The sequence below is a fragment of the Kwoniella dejecticola genome, chromosome 6 (assembly GCF_000512565.2).
Source record: "Kwoniella dejecticola CBS 10117 chromosome 6, complete sequence".
Taxonomy (NCBI): domain Eukaryota; kingdom Fungi; phylum Basidiomycota; class Tremellomycetes; order Tremellales; family Cryptococcaceae; genus Kwoniella; species Kwoniella dejecticola.
The window spans coordinates 1,561,867-1,582,972 of record NC_089306.1 but is presented as its reverse complement, the minus strand read 5'-3'; the positions used below and the strand labels follow the sequence as shown (position 1 = coordinate 1,582,972).

The window sequence follows — 21,106 nt, the reverse complement described above, 5'->3', positions numbered from 1 at the left end:
TTCTAACAATGTAAGTGCCTTCCAAGCATCTACTTCATCTGTCATAAATCCACAGGTCGTCCATCATCATCATCTTTCCTACACAGATTGACACGAGCACCACTGACCGGTTGAGTTCATCTGTGTCTCTCTTTCAGGTCGAACAAGATAGTGGTCAGTTGATCGCCCTATTCCCACACACGCTTTTGCGCCTTCGTGACGTCTCATCTAAGATGCGTAGACTTTCGGCTGACTCCGAACCTCCTTATTCATCTTTCTTCACCTCACAAATCTATACATCTCCCAACACACTTCTTGCAAACCTGCATGCGCAATACAGCCTCAGACATATCGCTCTATCATTGACGACGTAGTAGCTAATGTCAAAGTGGATTTCGAGGAATATGGAATGGAGGAAGAAGTCTTACTGAATCTACAAGCGGTGAGTAAATACTCCTGTTCGGCTTGTTCCAATTTCGGAAGCACCAATACGTTTAGATTCTACCTCCTCCGATCTTCGCAATTATAATCAAAGTACAAACATTGGTCGTAGTGGTCGTACAGCTGAAGCTTTTGAATTGCCCAGAAATGGGAAGCTAGATTACTTGAAACCCGCGTAGCAGATTTCGCTCGAGCGCCCGGATCTTCCTCTTCTCCCGAACCAGGGGAAGGCGATAATGACAATAATGGCAGCGGTGGTGGCGGCGGAGAAGGGATATCACCAAATTCAACAATACCGACAAACCCAATATCATCACCTTCCGGAGGTGGTATATTCCCGCCTCCGCCCTCGAATCAAGGATTGGCGTTACCTGGACGACACTTAAATGGGGATTTGCAGGTGAAAGCTGAGCCGACGGACGATATAATGCGTATCAGGGGAGGAGCTGTAAGTTACTCCATCTGGAGTAGTATTTCCCCACTCCTCAGCTTCCACAAAACCACATGGGTTGACAAGCTGATTGATGTGGACGACGGTATTAGAGCGAGGATGTGAAACCAATCATACCTATAGATCCAAATCGACCCGAACCGAACGCCGCTGGATTATTGCCCGGAGACGATATAATAGATTCTGATCTGGATGATTCGGATGACGAGCTGCGTGATGATGCGGAAGGTGGGGACGACGATGGAGATACCGATATCGTTTTCTGTGTGTACGACAAGGTAAGCAGGCTTCACTTATATCGTCTCGTTTTGCCAGAAGAGGGAGAACAACTGATCTTTGGGTTGTGATTTGTGATCTGTGATCTGATCAGGTGCAAAGAGTGAAGAACAAGTGGAAGACGGTGTTCAAAGATGGTATGATACATGTCAATGGGCGCGATTATCTATTCGCGAAATGTAATGGGTGAGTCAATACTCCCTTGATACTGGCAATACGAAATGAAGAAGGTATCATATGTCTAATTGTGCCGTGGTCATGTATAGCGAATTCGAATGGTAACAACGACTTCGAAAGCACCTACAATGACCAAAAGCAAGTACAAATATGACACAAGAAAAGACATCTGAAGATAACCCTATCTCGAATTTCCATTTAGAGCTAGCTACCTAGCTTTGACCCGCTGAAGTGTGACGGCCAAACAATTGTAATACTCAACTTCTACTCTACTCTTCTCGCGCAACCTTTTATTGTATTACAAATCGGTCGTTCGAATGAGCAACGTACACTCCCGAATGGATAATCATGAGCCTCTGTGTGATTTCTCTCCGTCAGATATAAACACCAATCATATCTTCATCTTTCTATCTACCCCTTTCCCATGTCACACCGTATCACGTCTCCGCTGTCAGATCAAGCATTTTTACGTCGACTGCGCCTGGGCCACATAAACAGAGTCTCATCGAGCGATTCTCATATCGGACGCATGTATATTGATGTGATGAATAATGCGTGACCGATTCACAAAGGTTCCAACATCAAATATCAATATCCAATATCGTGGAAGGGTTGCATAAGCGTTATTAAGATAGGTAACTTATCCGTGGTAGATATTATTATGATGATTATAAAAGTGACATTCCGTGTATAGAATAGATAAATAAGCGACTGCTCGGTGGGGAGGGTACGTTCATTGCCAAGTTTATCAGAAACAAGAAACAAGGCAAACTCGTGTATTGAGCTAGATGGGAAGCTCGAAAACCTATTTGGAAAATCCTCCATACCAAGCTTCATCAGGTGGACTCCTCTCGACGTGGATCTTCTGTTTCGCATCCATCGACGTGAACTCTGTAGAAGCTTCTACATTCTTGGCATTAATCTTCTCGGTCAAATGAGCACCGACGCCAAGATCATCGTTCGCAAGCCAGATGACAGGTTGTTTCTTCCACAAAGCGGGGTGGTCAAACGCTCTGTAGTGGAATCCAGAGGTGTTTCCGTGTTCTGGTCCAGCATTCTCAGGTGAGTATTCCTCGTTGGATGATTGTTGAGTGACACCTGTCTTAGGGTCGATACCAATTGATTTAGGGTTGGAGGTGGTAGAGTGGACATAGTAAAGGTATGGTTTCTTGAATCGGAACCAGTCAATGTATGTCTGGAAAAGAGCCACAGCGACGATCACAACAACCTGTAGAGACAAACGAGACATATCAGTGAGCTGAAGCAAAAAAACAAGATGGTCGAGAGTAGATGAACTCACCATGATTACTCCACAACCGAGACCACTCTTGGATCTGTTACCATCTTGATCACTGGACAAGAAGAATAATCCGGCCAAACAGATACCCTCGAGGTAGAGGGAGACGAAGACGGTTCGGAGTGCTTTAATGTAGAACATACCGCCAGTCTCGGAAGCATCGGGTTGATCGGCACACCAGTGTAAGAGGTATTTGTAGGCGGCGTAGAGGAGACAGAATGCGACAAGAGCAAGAAGGGTCATGACTGGTTGAATGACAGTGTAGACGATGGTGATACAGATCAACAGACATGTTGGTGGGAAAACGGTGGCCCATGTGAAGGTGTCCATCTTGAACTGCAAAATGGTCGACGTCAATCACTACCGACGCAATGTCGTTCAGGAAACATCCGCTCACCTTCTTGAGGTACACCTTTCGAGGGGTGTTTCCAGCCAGAACTCCGGAAAGGAGGAACATAACCCAAGCGACAGCTCGCGAGTACGATTTAGCGGCACTCGAGAAGGTGGCCGTGAGGATGCTGTGTAATGTCAAAAGATTCCAAGGTCAGCGGGAAATGCTGGAGCACAGGACCGAGTTTAGACTTACAAAGTGAGGAAGAAGATGGAGGCAGTAGGTAGCTTCTCGGCTAAGAGGGTTGGCAATTGTCCAACGGTGTTCTTGATATCGGAAAGGGCTGAGATAAGACCGGCAGCAGCGGTGACGATCAGGAAACCGTGGATGACTTGGAACAACCAGAATCGCGAGAAGAGACCAAGTTCGATATCGCTAACGGAAAAAAAATGATCAGGTCAGCGGAAGCACACCCGGACTCACATGTGACGTTCAGTTCACTCACGTCTTTCTGACTTCACCTTGCATCTTGACCATCAACCGAAGAACGATAGGTAGAAGCATGAACAAGACAGCGAGTAAGACTGGAGGCAGAACACCCTTGACGATACCCTTGACGACGGGTCCATTAGAACAAATCCATGCTAACCAGGAAGTGTTTTGACATAGAGCATCGATGTTGGACACCACACCGACGAATGCGACAGGGATAGCCCAAACGATAATGAGTCCAATGGTGAGAGCCCAGGAGATGACCTTTCGGATTTTTCTCTGGTATGGGTTCATAGAGATGTTTGACCATTCAATGTCTTCGGGTACGACTTCGACACCGGCTTTGATCAATTTGTTGGATTTATCGGTCTCGGCAATCAGTCTCGCGAAGGCGTGGGCTTCGTGTTGTGAGGCAAATCTGATGAAGACGGTGTTCCCTTGAGGAAGGTCATTAATGGTCTTTCTGACTTCAGATAACTTGGCGTTTCGTTCAGCGATGTAAAGAGGGGATGATTCGAGATCTTGCTTCTGGCCGATAAGACCAAGCGGGCCCTGTTTCCAGGTCGGTCGCTTCTTGTCCAAAACGTATCGACTGATGATGTCTCCAGATGACCTTTCGGCATCGTACTGACCTGAATCCGCACAGTCAGAGGTCAGCCATCAGCATCACCCTGATTAATGAAAGGGATGATCGCTGAGCTCACCTTTGGCTTCCGGTGTCTTACCCTTGGCTTGGTTCTTGTTAGCCAACTTGATCAACTTAGAAGCGCCGCCTTCGAGTCTAGCACACTCCTTCTCTCTTTCTTGCCAGACCTTTTCAACATCTTTGCATTTCCTGGTCAACCAAACTTGTCGAATACCACCTTCGGCGTCGTTGGATGGGTTGACAGCGGTACCTTCGGTCGCAGTGGAGATTCTAGGGTCTTGGTGTTTACCACCATTGGCAGATGGAACGCTTGATCCGGGCGTGGTGGAGTCGATTCTAGCTACGATCGACGCGATCTCCTTCATACCGCTTTCAGAGTTGACAGAGTCAGGTACATTGGTGACGGCAACAGTTCTGGTTCTGGCGAGAGCGAGATGTTGAGGTGAAGTCAACCAAGCTTGTCTGATTTGTACAAAGTGGTTGTACTCTTGCCAAATCAGATAGCAAGTCCAAGCCATCAAAATGATGGCGCAGAAGAAATGAGCGATGTGTCGGTTCTGGTGGCTTGGGTCAACGTTTCCGAAAGAGAGCAAGTTTAGTCCTTCCAATTGGTTGTTTGGCTTGACGGCTGAAGCTGGGATGCAAATGACGAAAGTCAGGAGGAAGTAGGGTAGAAGCATCTTGAGGCCGAAGACTTTGATGAATCGGAGGAAAAAGTAAGCATCGGGGCCGTTGGAAATGAGTAGATCCGAATCGGGCGTAGTGAATAGAACCGTTTTCCAGAACGTAAATATTCCGGAGGGCAATGCTGGGGGCTTCTTGCTGTGAGATAATAACGAAGGCTGTCAGCATTCTGATCGGATTGCGCCTAGAGCGTCTGACCACAAGATACAGTAATTTGGACTCACCCATCGGGCGCAAACTCCGATCTAGGCTGGAAGACCCGATGAAGCTTAGCTCGTTTGTGCAATAACAGCCATACTGCCGTCAGTGCTCCGACAGTGATACCAGCAGTCACCAGCGCCGTCACAAAGGACGATGTGGACGCTGTCGAGGTGTCCTTTCCGGTTGCGGACATGGTAAGTGGGAGTTCAAGCTACCAAGGGGCCAGTCGATCAAGGTAGATAGATCTCTGAATAGTAGGGTCAAAGGCTATGATCGGGGTGGGAGAGGGGGAATTGACGTAAGTTAAATATGGGTTGTGAGGTATATAGAGTCGATTCGATTGGGTTTGACGAAGATGATTGGGGAGCGTAATGAGAGCGAAATGATGTTAAATTAGCATCAGCGTCATTCAACTTGTACGTTTCAAGCTAGAACGCAAGTTGAAAGGAGGGTACACATCGGAAGCGAATAACAGCATCCCTTTGAGCAAAGTGCATTAAAACTCACCTATATGCACGAGCCCAGTTAGTCAGCTACTTGAGTGATGATGATCAAGTGGGTAGATACGATGAAAGAGTACTTCTTGACAATGATGAGATGTATATATGATTTGGCGATAAGAAGCAGCGAGCAGTCCACCGAAAATAGCTAGTGCGTACTAGTGAAAAAATGTCACTAGTTTTTTGTTGTTGATGATTTTTAGCCTGAGTGGTAGTATTTGGCTTGGACCTATGACGATCGCGCCACTCTGGGTTGTTTGTGTCAATTACCGTAATTAGCACTTATGACGTAGTGACACAAATCTTAATTTCTGCGCAACCGTCAGGGTAAGGCAAGAAGAACATGGGATATTTCGTCACTTCATTCTCTGGGTACCAAGACAAGATCCCATCTTTTTAGCAGAACAAAGCAACTGACTGCGCAGAACGCAGGATGAACGGGGAATAAGAAACTCAGGGTACAAAGAACAAATGATCGTCCCGTGCAAAGCGTTTTACAATTGATGACGATCCTTAGGACAGAGGTGTCTGTGCTGATGTACCCATTATCTAGATAACGTGATTCCGCAACCAAAGAAACAGAACGTACGGTATAATGCGGTATATCCCTTCCTGCCTTCCTTCCATCGACCTCAAGCTTAGTTCAGCGTGAGCGTGATGATGGAATTGCTATATTTGGGAGGCGTTTCAGCTGACGACCTGGATCGATCGCCGCATTCCTGATTGATCCACGCTGATAATGTGAAGTCAGTCGCCAGCAGAACAAGGGGTATACAATTATATAGTCTGGGCTGTCCGAGGTCACTGACTGAATATCCTTTCGGAAGAAAGGCTTTTGATTTCTTGTGTCTCTGTCTCGAGAACCTCGTTTTGGTTCTGCTCGGTAAAGGAAGGCCTCAGTCGTTCAACAAACTATACGCTGTCAAACGCCTTCCGGGAAGAATATTCATGAGCTGGCTATCCATTGTTGCTGAAAATTCTTTCTACCGTAGCGAGTGGACGAGGGGGTCGTCGATTCGCCTGATTTACTGAAGTTGCTGTACCAAAACCTAATATATTAGGTTAATGATGGCTGCAACTCACCTTGCCATCATCCTGAGTACAATTGCACTCAGGCTTGACTCGCTATACTAATAGTAAACGACAAGATGTCTTCTCACCGTGATAAATTGGGTAGCCTCGCATCCGAGATTTTTCCGAATACGTCAATTGCTGCCAATTACAGGACCCGCGCGTAATTTGCTGACGCCACCAATCCTGTAGCGGAGTTCGCGGAGGACAGCCAATGGTATTATACCCATGGCGCTTTCTGGTCAAAATCACACCAGAGCCTATCAATCAACGCCTCGGAGAACAAGGCTCATCTCACTACAAATTGGGAGCGCAGGATTCCTGAAAATATCAAGATGGACATCATGGACAATGTCGACGGCACTAGCAAGAGAATCGGGAAAGCTGATATCAAAAGGCTATTTCTGAACAGTCAAATATCCATTGACAAGAAGCATCTAATGGGAACCTATGCGGCGACAAATATAGTAGATCGCTCTCAAGAAGGAAGCGTCAAAGCTGAAACTGACGAAGAGCTCCAGACGTGGCAAACATTTTATTTGGGTAATAATGACCTGCTGACCCGTGACAGAGAGGACTGGCTACGCACTATTCAACTGGGTCTCTCAGAACAAGATAAAACGGAGATATCGAGAAGTACCAAGTCGGCGATCTTGACTTGCAGTGAGGCTCTCGCAAAAACTGATGAAAATCCGATTGTCCTACCATTCCATCGACGTGGAAAGATGTGGTCAGTCGAGGTTCCTGGTCAGGATGGAGAGATCCTGAGTACCACGATTGAGCTTTGCAACTTTGATACCTCTAAGTAATACTGCAGCGGCACTGCATCCGACACCTGCTTCCATAGGACTTGTCCGCATCACGGCTCCCATATGCGACTCATCATGTATGTTCGATTCTCATGCATGCAAGTGGTCAACGTGAATGGCTGAGGTGACATAATAGAAGAGCAAGTGTGATGGTCTCCCGATACTCGATACTCTTCGCTGTATGACCTGACCCGAGAATCACAGTCCTCTGCATACAAAGTAGAAAGGATCCACGAGAGGTGTCTTAGTGACTGAAAGCAGGGTCAAAGAAGTCAGTGACGTTTCCTCTGCCCAAAGGAGAGAAGTCGTCAAGCTTCATGGATCACTCTGCATCCCTCAGGCGGCGTGCCAAGATAAATTGTACGAGGACCCCTCTGTACCGATCACGAATGAAGATCCGACAATCCTCTTTGACTCTGCACATCTATTACCCAAGACCAATCTTGTTCCAAATGTCAACAAACATGCAATCTGTACGGGATAAGTGGGGTCGATTGGCCACTAAGTATCGACCAACCTCTTCGAGGGCTGAAGCGCATAGGAGTCGACCATTGTTCGAAGACGTAGAACCTGGATCTCTGTTTGCGAAAATTAACGGAAAATGTTACCAGTATTACAGTTGCGAAGGTCATTGGACAGCCTCTCCTTCCGGTATGACCGTCGAAGATTCTCCAGCGAGAGCCGAGATCACCCAGACCTGGCAACTCAGAGACCCGACCCATCTGCGTGTCACGATTTTTGACACGTCCACCGGACATCCAAAGACGGTAGGCAGAGCGGAGGTGCTCTCTATAACTCTGACGAGCTCGAAAGTCGTCGATGCCTGGAACATACTCGGGCACCACTTTGTCAGGGATCCCTCTTGGGATTCTTCTACTAACGCATATGAAGCTCTCTCGCCTTTTGCCAATTCATTCGCAGGGAATCTCACTTCAAACGTGGGAGGAGATAGGCTAAATGAACTGGACTCGCTCGAGTTCAGTATTCCAGACGTCGATACCGATGGATCCAAGATCTCGCGAAACTCGGATGCAATCACTGTGCAGACGAGTACGAACGTAGACGGCCTCTGTGTGGGGGGCAACATCGTTGAGATACGATTCAATGATCATTTTACGGGACGACCACCTGTAGGTATGCATGTACCTTGTACAGAAGTAATGACGGCTACTATGGAGTTATCGGACTTCGACAGATAGTCAGGAGATCGAAGGGGATTTGGCTGAAGAGATCTATAGTATGCATTTCTAAGCAGAGGTATATGGATTGTTGACCGCCACAATGCGATTGCCGTCCTTTTGGATTTGATGGATTTCGCTTGAAGCTAAGAGCCAGCCACACAGCATGACATGGGGGTCTGCTACCCTATTCGAAGGTCTAACAGTACATATGAGATTGACACTCGTTAGGTGAATATGAGGTAGGTGAGATGTGCTGTCAGTCTGGTCAACTGAGCTGAGTATGTCCTTTGTTACAGTACAGCCGCTTCGATTGGGCTCGTCCTCCTTTCAACATCATCCAGTCTTCTGCTCCCTCAAAAGATCTGTGACAGCATGCCATCGACTGGCATACCACTTGATCAAAGGAGGAATAGCTCCGTGCTGGCATAGAGCAGTGTGTCACAATATCGAGGTCTGCGTATGTTGAATATGTGACGTCTTCTCGTGTGTATATACTTGTTCGGGTGCAATCACTCCTCTTAATCATACTCCTCCAAATCATAAGCCAACCACTTCTTCTTCTACTCAACAAACTGATCCACCAATCCACAACGACTATCATGCCATCAATCACAGACTCATGGGGGCGACTGGCCACCTTGACCCGCCCAAACTCTGACCGAGCTGAGAACTATAGGAATCAACCCTTATTTAAAGATACTGGAACTCTCTCAGCGCAGATCAGCGAAGATTCTTACCGGCATTACAACCGGGACGATCATTGGCAAAACTCACCTGCCAGTATGACCGTGGTGGACTCACCGGCAAGAGCGAGCGGCGCCATGAGTACACCAAACAGAGCCAGAGGTACCGGGGATTCGTCAGCGAGCGCCAAGATCAAACAGTTCTGGCTACTGAAAGATCCAAGGTACCTCGAGGTAACCATACTGGAGCACTCCTCGGGACGATTCAGAAAAGTAGGGAAAGCCAAAGTCAAATCAGTGTCTGTGGAGAGTACGATCACTGTAGACGCCAATGAGATACTCAGGCACCGACGGACTCAGGAACCCAAGGATCAGTCTATCAGTGCATTCGAAGCTCTGAGTCCCTTCGCAGAAATCTTTGAACAGTCCTATAATTCGATCCGTGAACACAGGATCAAAGGTTTGAGTGCACTCGAAATCGCGATCCCGAACGACGAGAAGACTGCAATCTCAAGAACCTCAGGGGTAATCACGGTGAACAGAAGTGTGGAGCATGCTGGCTATTTTACTGGGCTTGATTATTTCGATGTGGGGTTCAGAGACATATGCGGGAGGTGCATAGACCCGCAGATGAGCGTCACAGGCAATGAGGTTCTGGGTGCTACTTTGGTCTTATCGGATTTTGATACTGTATGAGGCGGATCGAAACGAATTCTGCCATTTCGTTCCAATTGCTCAACTTGCAGCTCTCTCGACGTGCGACTCTACGTAGATATCATTGCTACGATATTTGCGCGAAGTAGTGACTAGGCGAACGCGGTGTGTTGTTTGCTGTTGCATACATTCATCTCCGACTGTTGGATGTGCATATCATTGATGAGAGCGGGATCTTGGCTGTGACACCCACATATCAAGCAGGCTAGCCTTTGAGAGTGGTAGCTTGGCAACATAAAACGCCGTATCGAGAGTATACAGTATTGGCGCGGAACGCTGATCCGTTGAGATCCACGATTGAGCCAGCAAATGGGAGGAAGTGCCTTGTCCTTTGCAGCTATTCAGTTTCAGGTTATACGATTGATAGAGACTACTGTACTTTGACATCGTACTATCTTGAATTTCGAACCTAGTGTGGTCATTCACTTAACAATATGACATATAATACAACCAATATTGAATATTTAAAGATCTACTCCATCTCAAAATCGACATCGCTATCCTCCTCCAAGGCTTCTTGCAATTTCCGCCTCTTCTCTTCTTCCTCTTCTGCCTGTTGCGCAGATTTAGGCGCTCTACTCCTCAGACTCCGGGTCACACCTCCTGTCGATGGCGCAGGAGCAGCCTTGGTTCTCGTCTTTTTCGGCGTGGGTTTACCTTTACTTCGCGTCGATCTTTTAAGTCTTTCATCGAGTTGTTCCTCTTCTTCCAGCGAGTCCAGGTTATCAGCGTCTTCATCAGGTTTACGCTTTCTCGTTGGTCTTGCCGGTCTTCTCGCAGGCCGGGACTCGGGGCTGGACACGCCATTCGACTTGTTCAGCTTGAGTGTGATTCGCGTCGGACGGCTAGTCGACTGAGGCGTGGGAACAACTTCGACTTCAGGACTTTGCTCTACATCTTCCATTTTCACGTCTTCCTGTCCATCCTGCTCCCCAACTGTCTCATCTTTCGAACCTGAAATTGTAGGGTCTTCCTCGGGTAGAACCGACACGTCCTCCATCGCCTGTTCATCCTCACTTTTCGGACTGGGCGATTTCTCTCGGACTTGATCAGTCCATTTAGCTGTACCTTGCTCGTGCGCAGCAGCCAGCACAGACACGGCCGATCTCTTCCCTTTCGCCGGCGCTTCAGGAGCAGTGGCAGGGTCTGCTAGTGGGTTCAGTGCCGATGAATCGTCAAGCTGACGAAGAAGTCAGCACGACAATATGACAACCATTCGACCGTCGAGTAGCTTACTTGTTCGCCAGTGCCATATTCCGCTTGTAATCTCAGTCTCACTCTCAGACCGTTGATAAGCTTCGCCCATCGTTTCAAGGCTCGCTCTTCCTTCTTCATTCGCTCTTTCTCCTCAGCAGCGGCAGCAGACTCGGCATATGCTTCCATCACCATTTCCTCATTGTCCTTAGCAACGACGATACCATTTAGGGTTGGAATTGCGCGTTGTTTCTTGAACTCGAACCCAGTCTATGAAGGGGACAGTCAGCTCGGTCCAGTTTTGTAAATGACTGTTCAAAGTAACGTACGCATGCTTCGGCATAGCTTATTTCGAGACTCTTCGCGACTTTGGCAATACCCTTGTCTGCAAGATCATCAGCACAGAATCTTCCGCGGGCGAGACAGCTTGGCAACTCACATGGCAGATGGACAGCTCCAGCAGGCAACATGGTCGGAGCGTATAGATCGATGTTCCCAAACGAGTTCTGCGGGATGATTCCGTCTTTTATCGGCGGTGGAGTATACACTTCCGTCTGATATTCGGCGTATAAGCCCTGTTGAATAGCTTCTCCCGTTTCTTGAACTGCCAATTCCTGAGCCCGTCTTTTCTGTAAGGTGACAGCTCGCTGCTTCACCCATTTAAGAGGTTCTTGTTTATCTTTGACTCGACGGCCTACTCTCATCCACGTCTCCGCTGTTTTGCATTGTACAACGTTGGCTCGACGGTATACCGCTTCACCTCTGAAACGTCCGATCTCTCGTTTTGGCTGTATGATCTCTTCACGCTTGAGGTGTCGCTCGAGTACATATCTACACAGCAGATCAGCCTTGTTGCTGACGAATGAAAAGCGCGGCTTACATGGGATGATCCTTGAACCCGCTCATATGCATTGGCATACCCTCAGAGTACTGACTAGTCTCCAGCTCAGCATCCTCATGCTCATCTCGGTTCTACCTCGGGCGGAATGTCAGTCCAGCAAAGTCACGATGCACTGCGCGATACAGCTCACCAAGCGATAAGGGCGAGTCAAAAAGCCCATCACGGTGTCCCACCAGTCTGGTTCATCCTTCTTAGCAGGTACACGTAATTTGCTGGTCTTTGCACCGAAGTTTCTCGTATATCGCAAAGTCACATCTCGAGCATAGCCATCTGCACTTATATCAGCAGTGCTGGGGCAAGGTCGAAGCCAGGAAAAAGCCGGACCAGGGCTTACCTTCCTCAAATGCCACTACATACACCATTCTGATCGGCCCGCTATCTGACGTCGGCTCATAGTGTGTCTTCTTACGTATAGTTCCTGCGACAGGATCGACCGGAATCCATCGTTGATCTGAGCGACTGAAGATCTCCGCCCAAAACACGGGAGGCTGATCCGATAAGTCTGAAAGGGGGTCAGCTATCATTCAGCACAACTTCTGACAGATGGCTTACCTTGTTTAGCTTTGGACTTCGGTTTGGATGGTTTCCCAACAGTTTGAGGAGGAGGCTTGGGCGCTCTCAACCTATATAGATCTGTCGGGTCCTGCAATCGCCTAGTTCCTCCCGCTCTGACGTTATTTTTTCTTTCTTTCGGAGCGTCCTGTCCCGGTATAGGGACTTCTTCGAACTCATCTTCTTCCTCTTCCTCTTCATCGGAATTAGGACCCATACCTTGTCTGCTAGCCACCGTACGACCACCTCGTCCCGCACCAGGCTTCTTCTTGTGCACCACCTTCTCCGCGCGCCAAGGTACGACTTGCAGGGATGTTACGAGCCTGACACCTAGTCCACAGGCTCTTGCCAGAGCGACGAAAAGTTGAGCCGACACATCCCTTGACCCTTCTTGCTGCAGAGCCTTTTTCATCAAGCTGTTCACTGATCGTAGTTTTTCCGCTCCAGATCCGACTGACATTGATTCTAATGCATCTTCCCTCTCTTTCACCTTCTCTTTTGATTGAGCTAAGTAATGACCGGGAGTGAGGTCCGCTCGAGCGAGTTTAGGTAATTGGTCGATGATTTCCTGTATCTCATCCCATGGTCGGGTACGTAGACCTAAGGTAGGGTCGGATACATCGAAGAAAGATTGGGACCACCAAGTGACTAGATCTTGCAAGGCATCGAAGAAAAGTCGAGATCGTTGGGCTTTGTCGGGGAACCGTGATGGAGGAATGCTGAATGCTGTCTGGAGAGGATGTGGCAACAGTGATAGGAGCCGTGCCTACATCCTTTTATCAGTACAGTGCAGCGCACATCACTCACAGATTGAACAAGCTCACCTTGAGTAGGGTATTACAACACCATCTATTCCGTATTGCTGTACTGGCAAGAAGACTGATAGCGTGCATTTTGTGAATCTCCAACCGCATCGCCCGATCTTTCGAGGTCATCGGTTTCCTGAACGTCACATCAGCTCCGTTCCGCCCATTTTCTCAGCTAGCTACGCTTACTTGCGCAAAGCGAGAGCTATCCTCTTAGCCTTCTCTTCGGCCGTTTCGCCTCCTATTTCAAGCTGTATCACCCCATCCTCTTCTCCTTCTCCGCTCTCGTCTCCGCTTTCATCACCATAACCATCTAGATCGTAATCTATGCTCGGTGCTGTCGTATTTGTACCTGGTGGAGTGCCCGCCGTGATGTTGCCTCCTGTGTTGGGGGTACCGGGATACGGCGAGGAGGGTCCGGCAGCCGAGGGAATTTCCACCTCCTCGAATTCGTCATCTTCGTCCTCTGCTTCTGTCGATCTCACCGAAGTGACTGAACGTGGTGCGGGAGGTTGTTTTGCTACGAATGATTGATCAGCTCCAGCCTGGGTATTCGAAGGTGATTGGTATGGCATACCTTTGCCTTTACCCTTTTCCATGAGGAACACCACCTCGGCACTGGGTGGAGGCGGGGCATGTCTCCTGTTTCCATTTGTTGCAGACTTGTGCGGCACTGCGGCTTTGTTGGTTTTCGGTGTAAGCTTGGGATGGGTCGATGGGCCAGCTTTGGGTATGATCTTCTTGCTCTTGGGTCTTGATGCGCTCATCTTGCTATGTAAGCATGATATGATGATGTGAAGTGGATAAGCAGTCAAATGTTTTTGTCAACAAATGATTTTGGCCTGTCGACTTGCGTCATAAGCTATCGCTCACTTGCGATCGACATTATAAGGCAGTCAGGTCCAATCAACCCAACTCACGGAGTATAAAGACATGTCCACCTACTTAAACAGCGCGAGACAGGCATAGGTTTAGCAAGATGACGGGTTTCTCATTGCTCCTATGCTGTTCTCCTTTCGAACCTCCACTTCAAGGTGCAACCGTGTGAAAGTGTGCAGCCTACATCTGAGATTGTACGAGTATTGCAAGTTAGGGATGAGTTCCGCATGTTCAACTTGATGGAAAGAGGATTAGTGATAGAGTTGAGATTGAGAAGAAAGCCAGTCTCAGCCTCGCTCCTCTCAATTCGAGCGCTCCAGACGATAGGTCTATGATCCCTATCAAGCGCTTTGCTGATCGCTTGACACGAGGCAGCTTAATTTCATCAACGAAGTCTTCACCTAGGCTCGCTTCAAATCCCTTGCATCGAATTCTGTCAACCACAGGCTCCTTCAGAATGGCTTCCATCGATGCATCTTCAGCTAAAGACTACGGATTTTTCAAGTTGCTTCAATCCTTCCCGATCAAATATGCTCCAATCACCATCTCGAAATGGCGAAGCGAGAAGACCGGCTTGACTGTTGTGCTGGGCAGTCATCAAGCACCGATTACCAATGGATACTTCGCGATTGCCTCAGAGATATTCGATGATACCGGTAGACCCCATACTCTAGAACACTTGATATTCCTTGGCTCGAAACAGTATCCATACAAAGGTGTATTGGACCAGCTGGCCAATCGAGCAGGAAGTAATGGCACGAACGCATGGACAGCCAATGACCATACCGCTTACACAATCGCGACTGCTGGAAGTGAGGGGTTCTTGAAGATGTTACCTGTATATGTTGACCACATACTCCATCCGACAATCGATGATTCAGGATTTGTGACGGAGGTATACCATATCAATGGTGCCGGAGAAGATTCGGGAGTCGTGTATAGCGAAATGCAAGGCAGGGAAAATACGTCTGGCGATTTGATGGCCTTGGAGTGAGTTGTCCTGTACAGGATCAAATTCACTAAGACTGAATTCTTACTGGATATCATCGTATACAATAGGACTCAACGAACCTTGTATCCGCCCTCTTCAGCGTACCGAAGTGAGACAGGTGGTCTGCTGCACAAATTGAGAGTCTTGACCGCTCAGCAAAGTGAGCATCGAAATTAACGATGAAAAGTCATTCAGCTGACCTCGATCTACTTGAAGTACGAGACTACCATGGTAAATATTATCAGCCATACAACGTACGCTGCAACATCAGACTTTGATAAATGACCGCAGCAGCTAAGATTCAACATAGCTTTGCCTTGTGATCGACGGCGCCGTACCCATTCCCGAATTATTTGACATTCTGAACAACAAAGTCGACCCTTTGATCCTTGAGCAACGTAAATCCCAACATATGGTCACTCCTCCAGAAGATTGGCAACGACCCTTCGTCGAGACCACCACTTCACATAAGCTGGGTATACCAGAATCAGTCACGAAGGTCGTAGAGTTCATGGAAGAGGACGAATCAGTCGGAGAAGTATCCTTGACTTACCTGGGCCCTTCACCAATGGATTACTTTACCAACACAGCTCTCAAGATACTGTCGAACTACCTTACCGTTTCAGCTACTTCGCCGTTGTCGAAGGAGTTTATCGAAATCGCTAAACCATACTGTACATCCATCAGCTTCTATTCGTCTGACCGAGTAAATCACAATGAGCTACAAGTGGATATATCCGACGTTCCTGCCAAACACCTTCAAACTATGGGAGAGAAGTTCAAGGAGAAGATTGCGAAGACCGTGAAGGACGACGGTATAGATATGGAACGAATGGGTAGAGTGCTCAGAAGAGACAAGAGAAAGCTCCTGGATTACATGGAGAGCAGAGCTACGGACGTCCTGGCGGACGCGGTGATCGGAGGTGAGGGGATATGATCCATCATTTGACCTTGCTAGGACCCGGCTGACATGGGCTGTAGACTTCTTATATGGAGAAAAGGACGGGAAAGATCTGCCGGTCGCTTTCGAGGATCTTAAGGATTATCAGACTCTCGAGTCCTGGAAAGCCGAAGATTGGATTTCTCTGCTCGACAAGTCAGTATTCCTTGACTTACGAGTGGTGCCGACACTCAAGCTGATGTCATGTCACATGGACAGATACTATGCATCAGCCCCGTCGATCACTATAATAGGCAAGCCGTCTGCTGCTTTATCAGACAAGATTGAGAAGGACGAAAAGGCCCGAGTGGAGAAACGAAAGGCTGAGCTTGGTGAAGAAAAGCTGAAAGAGCTGGAGAGAAAAGTGGAAGAGGCGAAGAAGCAGAGCGATGTACCCCCTCCTTCCGAAGTGATCTCCAGCTTCCCCATAACAGATGTGAGTGAGACACATCTGATCAAGGCAAGCTAAGCCAGACTAACCAATTGACTGTGTAGCCCGCGGGTATCTCATGGGTGCCTGTTGAAACTGCCATCAATGACGCAAAAGGACAGTCGCATAAAATCGACCATGGGGCGTTACAGAAACATATTGATGCCGATGGTCCAGAGTTGCCTTATCAAGCTCATTTCTCCCATGTAAAAGTACGTATGACGATGGTTTCATGAGTGCTTGCGGTATGGAGCTGACGTGCACATACTAGTCCAATTTCGTCGTCGTGACCGCTTTATTCGATACATTTGGCCTACCTACTCATCTTGCACCGTAAGCCTCAATCTTTAGCACCGTGATAGTGGATGTGAGCTAAACCAGGCGTTTAGATATCTCAACCTTTTCACAAGCGCTCTCTTCAGTCTTGGCGTCAAGCGGGCTGAGGGGACTGTCTTGTCGCACGAAGAAGTTGTGAATCAGCTGAACGAGTGAGTCGACAGACGATCTTCAGTCCATGTCACACAGCTGATAGGTTTTCTTCGAATATAGCTTGACCGTATCTCAACAAACGCACTTCGAATTCAGGGGCAATTTTGCTGAAGTGCTTTGCGTGAGCTTAAAGGTGCAGACTCAGCAATGTGAAGAAGCTGTAGCCTGGATAAGGGATCTTGTCACCGGTGCAATCTTCACTCAGGATCGGTGCGTTTCTCCAAATCCGCGAAAATCTTGTTCAAGAGCTGAAAGATGCATGGCAGATTATCGGTTATTGTAGCCAGACTCTTGCAGGAATTGCCACAAGAAAAGCGAGACGGGGCTACCATAGCTGTAGCTTGGGCAAACAAGTTGACGTACGACGAATCCAAATCGACGTCTCAACATTGCGATACCCTACAAAGATTGGATTTCATTCCGAAAGCTGCTGAGCTTCTGGAGAAAGAGCCGGAGACAGTGATCAATGCGCTTGAGGAGTTGCGAAGACATCGTGAGCTCGTTATAGCATATCAACGTTGATGCACTGGATACGGGCACTGATTATGATTGCACAGTGCTCGATCCCTCTAAGATGAGGGTGTCCGTCATGGGTGATGTGATGAGTTTGGAGAAACCGAGATCGGTGCTTCAAAGGTCATTCCTTCCCATTAAGGTGAGTCGAAGTCCTGACCTAACTCGTGAACGCGCTTACCATTGTTGGCTTCCAGGATGCCCAACCTCTTGCGCCTCTGTCCACATCACGTCAAACACTGAGTGAACTGGGTCAGAACCCATCGAAGAAGGTCAGTCTCTACTTTGCAATTTACAAGCTTCGGTAGCTAAGATTGCCTGATAGTGCATCGTTGTCCCAATGCCTGCGATTGAAGGATCATACTCCCAACATTTCGCCAAGGGACCAGCGGGACACGATCATCCGGACTTACCTGCTCTGCGACTCGCCGCGGCCATACTGAATGCGATGGAGAGTTACCTTTGGAAATCCATCAGGGGAAGTGGGTTGGCTTATGGAGCTAATGTTTCGGTCTATCCTGAACCTGGATTAGTTGGATTCACAGTGTACCGAGTGAGCCAGCTAGATTACTGAGAGTGACGTGAATAGTCGGGCTGACTGAGCGCAACGTGTCAGAGTCCCAACGCTATGTTGGCTTATGAGGCTGCTGGGAAGATCATGCGCGGTCTGGTGGATGGAAGTGTGAGTGATTGTTTTCCACGTATTGGCAGCTCCCCGCAATACCTGGGACGCTTTGAGTAAAAGCTAATGCACCTGTTTTTCCCCTGTACAGATCAAGCTCGATCAGGATATAGTAGACGGTTCTCGATCAAGTATGACATACGACTACGCCCGACGCTCCGAGACCGTCTTATCTGCCGCATCGACCGCGTACTTGAACGAAGTCCTCAAAGGCGTAGGCAAGAAATACGATCAAGAGTTTTTGAAGAAATTACCGTCGATCACGCTGCAAGATATCCAGGAAGTGATCAAGAAATACTTTTTGCCGCTCTTCGAGGCGGACACGGCGATGGGAGCGGTCAGTGTCTCGTCGAGTAAGTTGAAAGAGATCGAAGAGGGCTTTGCGAAGTTGAGATTCGAGGTGGAAAGGAAGGAGTTGCCGATTATTAAGGGTGATGAGGATAGTGATAGTGATGCGGATGTGGAGATGGAAGATGGCGAGGAAAGTGGAAGTGAAAATGAGAGTGAGATTGAGAAGGAAGAGGAGAAGTAATAGACTGCTAGTGCAATGACTCCATACGATGTACATCGAGAACTCGTTAAATAGCACACTGTAATATATCACATGCATAAGATTAAGTCCCTTGACCTCAGATATGGACCGTCTGATGCTTGTTATCGTTACAACTGCACTCCATCTGCGCATCACGGCATCTTATGAATTGTTGATACAGGCGAGCGTACATATACACAGATAAGGCTTACATACTTACATATTTACATACAGCTCTACTAATAGACAATACAAGAAGGGCTTCTTACACCAAATTGCATACTGGATATTCGATGGATATTCGACACCTTGCGGCAGGATGATCTGGTCTATAGTTCGTTGGAAGCAGAACATCGAAACATACAATCGAGACCATTCAGCACTGTGGGATTGTGCCATTAACCAAGGCAAGACCAAAGCTTCAAGCTCAGGTTTTCCCGTTGGCCGCACCGTTGCCTTTCTCGCCTTTCCCCATGGCCGTCTCCAATGCCTGCTCGAGATCTTCTACGAGATCCTCGTAATCCTCAATACCGACACTGAGCCTTATCAGATTAGGTGTGATTCTCAGTTCTTTCAGCGTCTCTTGCGGTAGATGCTATTGACGACAACACATCGATCAGCCGGACCGATCTCATGAAAGTCTCATCCTAAGATACACATGCTGAAGCATGGAAAGATGGGTGCAGGCACTCACCGCATGAGTCATCCCATATGGAACTTCTACTAGACTCTCAACTCCACCTAGACTCTCGGCTAGGATGGCGATCCTCAGCTCCGTGCAGAATCTCTCAGTCTGTTCAGCGGACGCATCCTTGATAGCGAAAGTGATCATCCCTCCGAACGGTATTCCCAGAGTCCGCGTATACTCTAACCTTCGCTCATCCACATTTTCCAAAGGCGTATCATCTTTGAAAGGGAATTTCCATCCTAAGAAACTTAATTCTTTCTTCGCATTTCTCGAAATGAGATCTTGAACATACGCGAAAGCATCATCGGTCTTGAGACCTGGGTATCTGACTCCTTCGACTAAGTCAGTTTCGGTGGATAGCCAGCTTGCGACTCGGAGAGCATTGAGACCGTGCTTGATCATTCGCACACTGAGGGTTTTGATACTTCTGATCATAAGATGGCAGTCCCTCGGAGACGGCGAAGCTCCCATTGCGTTCTGCAAGAACCTCAACCCCTTGAGGAGCTCGGGTCGGAGCTTGTTGGTCGTTGGGGAGATGGTCAGAGAACCAAGGATGATATCTGAGTGTCCGGATGAGTACTTTGACAGAGAAGACATGGTGATATCTGCCAGAGGGTGTTCGCCGTTTGTAGGGATAAGCGGGGTAAAGTAATATGGCGAGAGGAATGTCGAGTCGACCAAAATCAGAGGACGAGTTTCAGATGGTAATGAGTGTACGATGTCGGATATCAATCGGACGGGCGGGACGAGAAGAAGGGGATTGGTAGGTAATTCGAGCCAAATCAACTAAAAGACCATCGAAGTGTCAGCTTAGACGACATCTTCTAGCAAAAGGTTGGTTGCTATTTGAGGATAAGGAACGCACTTTTGTATCTGGTCGTATAGCTTCTCTGATTCCTTTTTCGCCCGCTTTCTCCATGTTGAGATACGTGACTTCCAGCCCAGTTGGACCGCTAGCTCGGGAAAGATACCTGGCTGTTCCCCCGTACTGCGTGATTATAGCATGTTAGCAGCTGTTGTCAGCCTCAAGACTTCAGATGAAAGCTGTGAGCATCGAAATGCACCCACAACATCGTTGACAGCCAGTATATGACCTCCGTGACCTTTACCGTCTTTCCCACCTGCACCACCTTCCTCCTTGCTCAAGGTGATCCAGTGAGCAACGGCAGCCGTTGCCGCTGAGCCAGAGGCGAAGACAAGACTATCGCCTCCTGAGGCATCATGTCTTGCATCGTTGGCGACGGTAGCCGAAGGACAAGTTTCGAGGGATGTCAGGACGGATTCCAAATCTGATCGAGTCGGATTACTTGATCGGGAATAGTCGAACCCCTAGAATGAGAGATGCGTTGGTAAGCGTACATAGTCGACATGCAGAATGGGAGCACATGTATGGATAGCATGTTGGAGGGACTCACTCGTAAGGGTTTGTTGACTCCCTCTTGTCTAAATGTAGTAGCCACGCTCAAGCTGGGCACGACGGCACCCGTTGACGGGTCAGGTTCGGAACCCACGTGAATCGAACGAGTCGAGAAATGATCGTGTCTTGACATGGTGTTGTATGGGCTTTTTCTACTGA

The 21,106-nt window shown here is 48.1% G+C and overlaps 7 protein-coding genes across 7 annotated transcripts; 4 read left to right on the top strand and 3 right to left on the bottom strand.

Moving 5' to 3' along the window:
* Nucleotides 1–388: 388 nt before the first annotated feature.
* On the top strand, nucleotides 389–1,429 carry I303_105452 (uncharacterized protein; the record flags this gene model as incomplete). The annotated part of the gene is made up of 5 exons (XM_018408401.1): nucleotides 389–421; nucleotides 566–868; nucleotides 964–1,149; nucleotides 1,242–1,333; nucleotides 1,414–1,429. 5 exons carry the CDS (start codon nucleotides 389–391, stop codon nucleotides 1,427–1,429), a joined length of 630 nt encoding a protein of 209 aa, XP_018262092.1.
* A 700-nt stretch (nucleotides 1,430–2,129) lies between these two features.
* On the bottom strand, nucleotides 2,130–5,168 carry I303_105451 (uncharacterized protein; the record flags this gene model as incomplete). Its single annotated transcript, XM_065969177.1, has 7 exons — nucleotides 2,130–2,552; nucleotides 2,625–2,957; nucleotides 3,019–3,139; nucleotides 3,208–3,387; nucleotides 3,458–4,076; nucleotides 4,149–4,912; nucleotides 4,999–5,168. 7 exons carry the CDS (start codon nucleotides 5,166–5,168, stop codon nucleotides 2,130–2,132), a joined length of 2,610 nt encoding a protein of 869 aa, XP_065825249.1.
* Nucleotides 5,169–7,819: 2,651 nt separating this feature from the next.
* On the top strand, nucleotides 7,820–8,554 carry I303_105450 (uncharacterized protein; the record flags this gene model as incomplete). The annotated part of the gene is made up of 1 exon (XM_018408403.1): nucleotides 7,820–8,554. The coding sequence occupies one exon, from the start codon at nucleotides 7,820–7,822 to the stop codon at nucleotides 8,552–8,554; it is 735 nt and encodes a 244-aa protein (XP_018262094.1).
* A 581-nt stretch (nucleotides 8,555–9,135) lies between these two features.
* I303_105449 (uncharacterized protein) lies at nucleotides 9,136–9,915 on the top strand (the record flags this gene model as incomplete). The annotated part of the gene is made up of 1 exon (XM_018408404.1): nucleotides 9,136–9,915. One exon carries the CDS (start codon nucleotides 9,136–9,138, stop codon nucleotides 9,913–9,915), a length of 780 nt encoding a protein of 259 aa, XP_018262095.1.
* A 490-nt stretch (nucleotides 9,916–10,405) lies between these two features.
* On the bottom strand, nucleotides 10,406–14,153 carry I303_105448 (uncharacterized protein; the record flags this gene model as incomplete). Its single annotated transcript, XM_065969176.1, has 11 exons — nucleotides 10,406–11,113; nucleotides 11,170–11,397; nucleotides 11,457–11,512; nucleotides 11,567–11,958; nucleotides 12,008–12,099; nucleotides 12,159–12,298; nucleotides 12,363–12,530; nucleotides 12,581–13,346; nucleotides 13,405–13,522; nucleotides 13,576–13,906; nucleotides 13,964–14,153. The coding sequence occupies 11 exons, from the start codon at nucleotides 14,151–14,153 to the stop codon at nucleotides 10,406–10,408; spliced, it is 3,189 nt and encodes a 1,062-aa protein (XP_065825248.1).
* Nucleotides 14,154–14,722: 569 nt separating this feature from the next.
* Nucleotides 14,723–18,842, top strand: I303_105447 (uncharacterized protein; the record flags this gene model as incomplete). The annotated part of the gene is made up of 16 exons (XM_018408406.1): nucleotides 14,723–15,255; nucleotides 15,325–15,416; nucleotides 15,473–15,510; nucleotides 15,567–16,179; nucleotides 16,238–16,352; nucleotides 16,416–16,632; nucleotides 16,692–16,838; nucleotides 16,898–16,959; nucleotides 17,016–17,114; nucleotides 17,176–17,325; nucleotides 17,382–17,608; nucleotides 17,673–17,770; nucleotides 17,826–17,900; nucleotides 17,954–18,181; nucleotides 18,245–18,310; nucleotides 18,402–18,842. The coding sequence occupies 16 exons, from the start codon at nucleotides 14,723–14,725 to the stop codon at nucleotides 18,840–18,842; spliced, it is 3,201 nt and encodes a 1,066-aa protein (XP_018262097.1).
* Nucleotides 18,843–19,269: 427 nt separating this feature from the next.
* On the bottom strand, nucleotides 19,270–21,080 carry I303_105446 (uncharacterized protein; the record flags this gene model as incomplete). The annotated part of the gene is made up of 5 exons (XM_065969175.1): nucleotides 19,270–19,437; nucleotides 19,537–20,316; nucleotides 20,396–20,518; nucleotides 20,599–20,859; nucleotides 20,946–21,080. 5 exons carry the CDS (start codon nucleotides 21,078–21,080, stop codon nucleotides 19,270–19,272), a joined length of 1,467 nt encoding a protein of 488 aa, XP_065825247.1.
* Between the last annotated feature and the right edge of the window lie 26 nt (nucleotides 21,081–21,106).